General features: G+C 54.3%; 1 protein-coding gene across 1 annotated transcript in view; it reads left to right on the forward strand.

Annotated features, from left to right (window-relative positions):
* Positions 1-9,090, forward strand: part of WSCD2 (WSC domain containing 2) — a 25,973-nt gene extending 16,883 nt beyond the window's left edge. The window contains exons 6-9 of the mRNA XM_027652099.1: positions 189-363; positions 1,243-1,407; positions 3,200-3,400; positions 5,166-9,090. Coding sequence (XP_027507900.1) covers positions 189-363; positions 1,243-1,407; positions 3,200-3,400; positions 5,166-5,518 — 894 coding nt within the window. The 3' untranslated portion in view covers positions 5,519-9,090. The remainder of the gene's footprint in view (positions 1-188; positions 364-1,242; positions 1,408-3,199; positions 3,401-5,165) is intronic.
* The last annotated feature ends 491 nt before the right edge of the window (positions 9,091-9,581 follow it).

Below are 9,581 nucleotides of genomic sequence, written 5' to 3' on the forward strand. Positions count from 1 at the left end.
AGGGTGCTGGAAGGGTGCTGGAATGATGCTGGAAGGGTGCTGGAATGGCCTGGAAGGATGCTGCAAACCAGCCCGCACCACACAGCGGGACCAGGTCAGCGAGGACAGGCATTTGGGGCAGAGGAAGGATCTGCCATGGGGAACAGGGGCAGTGCCACTGGCTGCCCTCCATGTGCCCATCCCTGCAGGAATACCCGCTGTCAGCCCTGGCAGGGACCTTGTGCCACTGCGGATTCCCCACGACGCTGTTCCCACTGCACGAGCGCGAGGACGAGCAGCTCTGTGCCCAGAAATGCCCCGGGGAGGAGTTCGAGAGCTGCGGCACCGCCGACTTCCTCCTGGTGTACCAGACCCAGGTGCAAGGTGAGCTGGGACAGGCAGGGACCACTCCAGCACCCTTTTCCCACCCCCTTCCTGAGAATGCCGGCAGAAAGCGAGTGTGAGCTCGCAGAATCTTCCATTAAAAATTAGCATTTCTTTGAATTTCCTGGGAAATTGGTCCTCCTCTGAACAAACAGGTGTAGTTACTGCCTGACTCAGCTGCAGGGAAGAGCAGTTTTCCATCTGCCTCTGGCAGGGTCCCTCCTTGCCAGGGCTTTTCTCACCTCCTTGGCACCGGTTGGTGAACCCACAGAGGGTTCACCATCCAGAGGGGATGAGCTCCAGGGAATAATATGGGGGGAAAAAAACTGTGACCAGGCAGAAATTCCCCAGGATGCTGCACAGAGAGGGCTCCTGTCCTCTGGCATTGGGACCATGGAAACAGGGAAGCACAGAGAAAGGGGAAAACTTTTACTGGGAGAGGAAAGGGCTGAAGGGAACAAGCGAGGACCCAAATTCAGGTGGTTTTGGTTCAGAGCAGATCAGTCTTGTCACGATCCCACCTTCAGTGTTTGAGGCCATGCTGGAAATGTTTGTTCATTCATCCACATAAAAAGCAGGAACGTTGCTAGGCACACGCATCCCTGCTACTCACTCTTCCCTAAGGATGCAGGCAGCAAGGAGCTGATAATGGCAGAGAACTATCTTCTCCTTGGGATTTTTTGGGGTGTTTAGGACTCCTTGAGGTGTTCAGGACCTTTTGGGATGTCCCTCTGTGCTTTGGGCAGGGCACCTTTCCTTGTAGCATCCGCCTCCTCACTGTTGCCCCTCCATCCTCGCGGGAGGCAGAGGGACATCCCTGTAGGAAAACCATGTTTCCATGACACATTCCTGATGTGCCATGGCTGGTTCTCACTGCAGACAACCGTTGTATGGACAGGAGGTTTCTCCCCACCCGAGCCAAGCAGCTGGTGGCCCTGGCCAGCTTCCCTGGAGCTGGCAACACCTGGGCACGACACCTGATCGAGTTGGCCACCGGCTTCTACACCGGCAGCTACTACTTTGATGGGTCTCTCTACAACAAAGGTGAGGGGAGGGTGTCATTTCTGGGAGTGCACCAGTCCCACCTGAGCTGGGAAAGGTCCTGGTGACACCCCGTGGGTCTGCAGGAAGGGGAAAGCAGGGCTGGGTGTAAGCGATGCTGCTCCATGGGGTGGTTGGACTGAGGGTGTCCTGGTCAGATATTAGGAGGAAATTGTGAGGGTGGTGAGGCCCTGGCAAGGGTTGCCCAGAGAAACTGTGGCTGCCCCATCCCTGGAAGTGTTTCAGGCTAGGTTGGACAGGGCTTGGAGCAACCTGGTCTAGTGGAAGGTGTTACTTTCCAAGGGGGTCGGAATGAAAGCTGTAAGGTCCCTTCCAACCCAAACCATTTTGGGATTCTGAGGTTGTGATAACCCAGTTCATTGCAAGGGGAAGGAAAAACACCAGTTCCCCCATTTTATAGCCTTTTACAACAGTTTTATTTGTGGATCTTGATTTCTCCTGCTCCTCCTCCCCCTCCTGCACCTTTGAGAGGAAATCCTCTGCTCCTCCTTGGCTGTGGTGAAGCTGGGATGTGTGCCTGGGGTACTCACAGAGCTGGTGGGGTACCCCCTAAACCCCTGTTTGCCCAACACCACAGGAATTCCTTTGAATTTGCCAAACCCATACTTCCAGAGATAGAAATACTCAGCCCTGATTCAGGGAGCGCAGACTGTTCCAGCCCCTGGCACCCAGTCCCGGGTGCAGCCACATCTCAGAGAGCAGAGCAACCCTGGGAAAAAGCCTTGGCTGGGTTTTGCTCACCCACCCAAGCGTAGGTTACGTGTTAATTCCGTGTCAGAGGGGCCGGGAGGTATCCAGGCAACTGGCAGGTCAACCAGCACAGCCCCGCGTCGCCCGGCACGGCCCAGAGCAAATTACACTTCTATAATTGATGTCATACAGCTCCTTCCAGCTCATCTCCCCCTTGGCTCTGCTCCAGGTGGTTGTGCTTTGCAAGGATTGGGAGGGATGCTGGACTCAGCCCTGATGCTCCATGCAGGGCACAGGGGGTGGTGGTCCCCTCTGTGGACCCCTCATGGCATCATCACAGCCCTGGGCTCCTCCACAGCCCCACAAAAAGGGAGGTTTCCCCCTTCTTAGTTTAATGGGAGAGTTTAAATGCTGTGGTCAGGGAGATTATAGCTATAAAATATGTTCTTGACCCCCCAAAACAAGCAGGAGAGCTGAGCATGGCCAGGGAGATGCAGCTCTGAGCAGCCCCTGTGCTGGTACCCACCCTCTCACGAATTTTATGTGACTCATAACTCGGGCAAATAAATGATTTCCATCTGGGAGAGGGATGGAAATCCTCCTTCACGCCCCAGCTGCTTTTATCCAACTGTACTTTGCAACCTGATATCTCTGAGTCATTCTCTTTCACAGAATCCTGGGATCATTTGGGTTGGAGAGGACTTGAGATCATTGAGATCTATTCCCCCAGCACTGCCAAGGCCACCACTAACCCACGTCCCCAAGTGCCACATCCATATGGCTTTTAAATCCCTCCAGGGATGGTGACACCACCACTGCCTTGGGCAGCCTGTGAAGGGCTGGACAACCCTTTCCATGAAGGAATTTTCCCTAATATCCAACCTGAACCTCCCCTGGCACAACTTGGGGCTGTTTCCTCTTGTTCTATCGCTTGTTACCTGGGAGAAGAGATCGAGTCCCACCTGGCTCCACCCTCCTCCCAGGGAGCTGTGGAGAGCAATAAGGTCCCCCCTGAGCTTCCTTTTGTCCAGGCTGAGCCCTCCCAGCTCCCTTTTATTATTCCCACTGGACTCTGTCCCGGCAGGATTCAAGGGTGAGCGGGACCACTGGCGCAGCGGGAGGACGATTTGCATCAAGACCCACGAGAGTGGCCAGAAGGAGATTGAGTCCTTCGACTCTGCCATCCTGCTCATCAGGAACCCCTACAAGGCCCTGATGGCCGAGTTCAATCGCAAGTACGGGGGACACATCGGCTTCGCCGCTCACGCCCACTGGAAGGGCAAAGGTAGGCCAGGGGTTGGGATCTGATGGGAGAGCTCCAGCCTGGCCACCAGAGCTGGGAAGTTGGTGGTAAAGCCCAGTAGAGCCTGAATTGGGTCTCCATTGGGGAATCCTGGGCTGTGCCATCACTTTGGGGTCACCATGTCCATCTCCTGGCGTGACCCACAGTATCATCTTGCATGGCCGAGGGCTCCCGCACTGGGTGGGATGGGGTGGGATGGGATGGATTAGAATGGGGTGGGATGGGTTCAGTGGGATGGAACAGATTAGAATGGGGTGGGATGGGATGGGACACAATGGGATGGAACAGCAGGACCACGCTGCCCTGGGTGGGGCCAGAGCAGGGATGGGCATCTCCTCTCCCCACTGTCATCAGAGGGAGTGGTGGCTGTCACAAGCCCATCCCTATGGACAAGGTGGTATCCAGGTGGGATTTCCGTGTGCCCGGCTGCTCCAGAGCCACCACCTTTCCCATGCACAGGCATGTTGTGCAGGCTGGTTAATTACAGCAATTTACAAATTGCTGTTGTGGGATTGACTTCATTGGAAAGAGTTAAAATATTTAGCTTGATTGAACATCTGCTACCCTTAATTCTGAGTTTATTTAAGGGGAGCTTTTGCTGCTGTGGCTGTTTTGTGTCTGGATTTCGTTATCTCCATGTGCTCACAGAGCCAGAGACAGCCCAGCCCTGCTCTCCCCATCCCATAAAACCAGGAGGGAGTGATATCCCCCAGTCCTTGTCTCCCTGTGAAGGTCTCTGGGCTGCCACTGCCCCACCGTGGTGGGCCAGGAGCCTCTTGGTAGATTTTATCCCTATCCAACTGCACGTAGAGATGGAGAGGGGATGTGGGACCATCACTCCAGCACCACAGGGACCATCCTGACTCATCCCAATCCCAGCTCCCTCCCCAGCCTGTCCCATGCCTCATGCCTCCAAGGGGAGGGGCAGGCCAGGCAGAGGGGACCATTCCCTCTGCCCAGCACCTTCTCATTTGGATGTGCAACAAAATACATCACCAAATTCTTTCTGGAGGATGTACAGCATAACTAGGTTAATTGTCAGAACTTGCTGGGAAAGATGGAGATTTTCCATTGTTTGGTCGGTGAGGCCCATTTTGCTGATCTCGTCTGGGCTCAGGCTGGGTAGACTCTTGGCCATGGAGGAGGAGGGTCCCATCTGCAGTCTTCCCTGCAGCCCAGCTGTCCAAATAATTTCCTTCTCTCAAGAACTAATTTGGGGGCAAATTTGGGAAAAAAAGCACCATGACCTCTCTCCAGCCTCACCCTCAGGTGCTGGTGCAGAGAGGGGGGATTTCCTTCCCCCCCATTCCCAGCCCTGCAGAGGCCAAACTCCTGTTTGGTTCCATGACGTTAATTTTACGATATCCCTGGAGCGGTTCCAAAGCAAAGTTTTATGTGATATGATTACACAAGGTGAATTGTCCTGGATCTGCTTAATGAAACAGATCCTGTGTTTAATGATTCCTCAGGGAATTAAACCCAGCTCAGCAATTAATCAGGCATTGGTTTCGTGGGAAGGACATGAGGAAGAGGCCGATGTCCAGAGCTTTTATGTGTCGTGAATGGGTCTGTGCAGCACCATCGGGAGAGTTGTGGCTCATTATTGATGTTTCATTACCCCTTTTACCACCTGGTTTCTACGGGAGGATCAGTTAGCCAGTAGGATAACTGAGAGATCTCAACAGGGGTGTGGGAGGGCACAGGGCACACCCACCCACCCACTGTGTCCTCTGCTCCTTCTTTCCAGAGTGGCCGGAGTTCGTGGCCAACTATGCGCCGTGGTGGGCAACCCACACCCTCGACTGGCTGCGCTACGGCAAGAAGGTGCTGGTGGTGCACTTTGAGGACCTGAAACGAGACCTCTTCGTGCAGCTGCAGCGGATGGTGGGGCTGCTGGGCATCACTGCCTGCGAGGACAGGCTGCTCTGTGTCGAGGGCCAGAAGGACGGCAACTTCAAGCGATCCGGCTTGAGGAAACTGGAGTACGACCCCTACACCCCTGAGATGAGGAAGATGATCAGTGGCTACATCAAAACAGTGGACACGGCTCTGAAGCTCCGGAACCTGTCGGGGGTCCCGGACGATTATTACCCGAGATGATGGTGATGACGGCGGGGGGGACCTGACCCTGCTCCCGGCCTCTGCCTAATTCCACCCAGTGGGTGGCTCTGCTTTTAATTCTCCATTGCTGCTATAGCTGTTGATCAACTCCCTGCATGAGCGACGAGTGGTCCCCAGCCAGTGCTGAGCTTGTTTGACCATCACAGACCCCGGCAAGGCAGCAGCACCGAGGGGACACGGGTGCCTTCACCACCACAGGGTTCCTGCTCCATCCCACTCCTGTTCCGGCTGCTACAGCCCTCCTTGGAAGTGCAATGGGTTTTATCCGTGGTCCTTGGAAGTGCCCTGGGTTGTTTGTGGTCTCCTTGGGCTGGCTCAGGGACACAGGCCATGCCTGACGGACCCTGGAGCTGAGCTCCCAGGGGTGGGTATCCCCAAACTCCTTTCACTCCATGGCCAGCCCTGGGAGGCATCTGCTTGTCCCTGCATGGAATCCATCAGCATTAGGCCAAGGGGTGGTATTGCGTGAGTGTTGCTCCCAGGGATCCCATCATTCCTGATGGGAATCAGGAAGGCTGTGCTGGGGAGAGTAATGTCCCCAAACAAGGTGGCTGTGCCCCCATGAGCCAACCCTTGGCTCCCTTGGCTCCCTGGAGCAAGGCTGCATTCCCCGGTGCTGCCCTAGCACCAGGCAACATCGCTGCTCCAGCCCTGGAGGAGTCCATGACCCCCACCTGGGTGGCTACAGGTGGGATCTCCCCCCTCCACAGGGAAGATGCTCAAGAGGGGGACGTTGGCCCTGGACTGAAGAGCTTTTGCAACCCAGGAGCTCATCTGTGCCTCATTTCAGGAGCTCACGAGCCAGAACAGCCCCCCAGCAGCTGTTTTGGGGGCCAGGAGCTGCAGTGGGGAGCAAACCTTGGGGCTGAGCTTTGGGAGGGCTGAGCCCCCCCGAGCCCCAACCCAAACCAAAGGATCCCGTGGGCACAGGAAGGTGCCATTTCCAGGCTGGCTTTGTGCAGAGCTGCATGTGATCCCCAGCCATCCCCTCATCCCACGCTGCCCTCCCAGCCTGTCCCTGTCCTGGCTTTGCCCCAGACAAGCTCCCCTAATATTCCCAACCTGTGAGTTCCCTTTGGGTGTAGGTGCAAAAGCCATATATTGTACGCAGCCTTTTCTAGATTAGATGTTGAACAATTGGCTTTTAACTCTTGATCTTGATAGAAACACAGGCACAGGTCAAATCGAGACACACCACTCGATCTATATTTAAAGAGAGAAGAAAATTCCATGGAGAAAAAGGAGAATTTAAATAAAAATATATTTTTCTAATGTGCTTGAGGAGCAAACATGGGCTGGGGGGCTCCTACTCCCTGTTTCTTTTGCACGGAGGTGGGTGAATGTGTTCAGAGGGAATAGCCGCCCTGGTTTTAACTCTTCCCTTGTCAAATGGCTGGAGGTTTTTTGGGAATGGAGCTGAGCCCACGCTCCTTCACTCACAGCAGCCCTGGGGCTGTTTACCTCGGTCAGAAAAAATCCTCAGGTCAATCCAGCTATTAAAGGAGAGATTTTGTTGCTATTCTGCCTCCCCGTGTGTTTGTGGGGCCACCTGAGCACCTCCTACCCATCCCAGACCAGAGTGTCCCACAGGATACGGCTCCTCTCCCCCACCTTTAATCCCAACAATGTGATTTCTGTATTTAAACCACTGAGAACAGAACCAAAGGGGCTCCTTCTTGGGAGCTTTAGTACCTTTAGAGTGTCCTTCAGTACCTTGTTGGGGTCTATGGGGAGATTCACTGCAGGCTTTATTCCTGGTGCCTCCCAACCTTCCTCAGTGCTGGAGCAAGAGCAGGTTCAGTGCAATTTATTCCTTATTTCTGATCAGGAGTTGGTGAAATCCCTTTTTTTATAGCAGCACTGGGTGTGCAGTGATGAAGACACACATCAGGCGTGATTTGTTCTGACAGGCCGTGGCTGCCAAAGGGGCAGCGTTCCCTTCCGCCCCTTAGAAATAATTAAACCCCAAAAGCCAATTAATCTCGGAGATAAAACAATTAAGAGCTGACATTGCGTGCAGCCAATGTGCTCAGAGCCTGGGCTACAGCTTGTCAGGAGGAAGGGAGGGCGTGGGGAGGGGGACCCCACATCTGCCCCACCGCCCCCACAAACCCCTTCCCAACCCACGGCAAAAGGATTGATGGAGCTCCCTGAGCACCAGCAGATTCAATTCCCCTCTTTTATTTTTTTCCTCCTGCCTTTATTGCGCCGCAATTGCTTTTTTTAAAATTTAATTTGCACTGAAATGGAGCATTTGGAAGTCATTAGGTCCCTGTCAGCGTGTGCTGCACATCTGGCTGCACCTCTGGATTAGGGGGGGTGTCCCTCCTTCCCTTCCATTCCACTGACGCAGGAGCAGCTTCTCCCTCCTGCCAGGAGCTGCTGTCCCTGCACGCACAGAGCCGAAGCTTCATGCTCTCATTTATTTTTATTTATTTATTAAATGCAGGGTTATATTTTTACCACGTGGGACTGGCACGCACTAAAAAAATCTCCATTCCCCCTGGAAAGAGGAGCCAACCATCCTTCCTGCATCATTTTCCTGGGCAAAACTCTTGACATTTAATAGCCTCCCTGCTCAGCTGCCTCTGTAATGCCATTAGCCCGGGGTAGGCAACACTCAGTCTTTCCACGAGGACTGGAAAAGCAGGGAATCTTTCTGCTTGACTCAGCCCCAGCGAGCCCTGAGCAATCCCTGGGTAGGCACAACCATCTCGCCCAGCCCCATGTGGGGTTGGGGAGATCCTGACCCCCCTCCCTGGATTCCTGCACTGAAAATCATCTATTTCCATCAATCTCTCATCCCTGGGAGTGTTTCCCTCCCTCCCGGTCCTGCGCTGGCGGAGGCTGCAGCATCCTCCCTCCTGGGCTGGATGGGTTTCTCAGCGGTTGCTGTGGCAACGGCGGCTGCACCAAAACCGCCTGCATTTCCCCCAGTTCTGTGTGGGTTTTGTGCTCAGCGGTCCCTGGAACAGCGGCTGCACCAGAATCACCTGCAATGCCCCCAATTCCGGGGGGGGAGGTTTGTACTCAGTGGTCCTTGTGGTGCAAGAGATGATTCTGGAGATGATGACCAGAGCAGCTCAGGTTGGGGGTCCCTCCCTCATCAAAGGCAGTGGAAGCCCCTCTGGGGTGAATTCAGGGGGTTCTGGGCAATGACCCCAGAGATGTTGGGGGGCTCAGAGCAGCTCAGAAGGAAGGGGCTCCCCTTCCTCCCAAATTAAATCCCATGAAGTTCCTGCTGCGTTTAAATGAGAGGGAAATCATCCCCCTCAGCAGCACTGTCACAAAAGCCCCTTAATGGGGAGATGTGTCATAAATCCGAGAGCAGCAACATCCATCACTGATAAAACCAACATGCTTATTTATCAGCTTTGCTATTTTCCCCCAAATTTACAGCTGACAATCTGCCTGAATACAGCAGAGATTATTTAAACATGGCTCCAACCTGCCTGGCTCTGAGGAAAGGGAGAGGGTAACATGTTTATTCCTTTTTTTTTTTTAATTTAATTCCAACTCCAAATAAAGGAGTGATTTATGGGTGAGGTAAAGCATGGCTCTATTTCAGGGCCATGACAGCCAAGTGAAAAAGAGCCATCATTAAGGCCGGTAATGTGCTCCACAGAAATGGGATTGGAGTATTCCCAAGTCATTTCTCACATGGAATGAGACCCAGCCCCAGGTTTGGAGGGGTGGGAAGAGGACATGGAGAGGTATGAGGTAGGTTTGGGATGTGCTTGGTGAGGAATGGTCCTGCCCAGGCTCCTGGTGGGCTGCAAAAGCATCGGGGGCTGGGGGTGCTGAGCTCCTCAGCACCATGGGATCATGGGGTAGGGAGGGGTGGGATGGCTGGGGAACAGGATCTGGGGTTGGGGATGGGGGTTCACAGGGTTGTGAATGGGGGTTCTGGGCTGAGGGTCAGGGTGTTCCTGGGATGTCCCAGGGCTGGGGATGGGGGGTCCTGGAGATTGGGGTCCTGGGATGAGGATGAGGGTCCTGGGCTGAAGGTTTGAGTCCCAGGGCTTGGGATGAGGGTCCTGGG

This window comes from Corapipo altera, unplaced genomic scaffold, assembly GCF_003945725.1.
Source record: "Corapipo altera isolate COAL_440 unplaced genomic scaffold, ASM394572v1 67, whole genome shotgun sequence".
NCBI lineage: Eukaryota > Metazoa > Chordata > Aves > Passeriformes > Pipridae > Corapipo > Corapipo altera.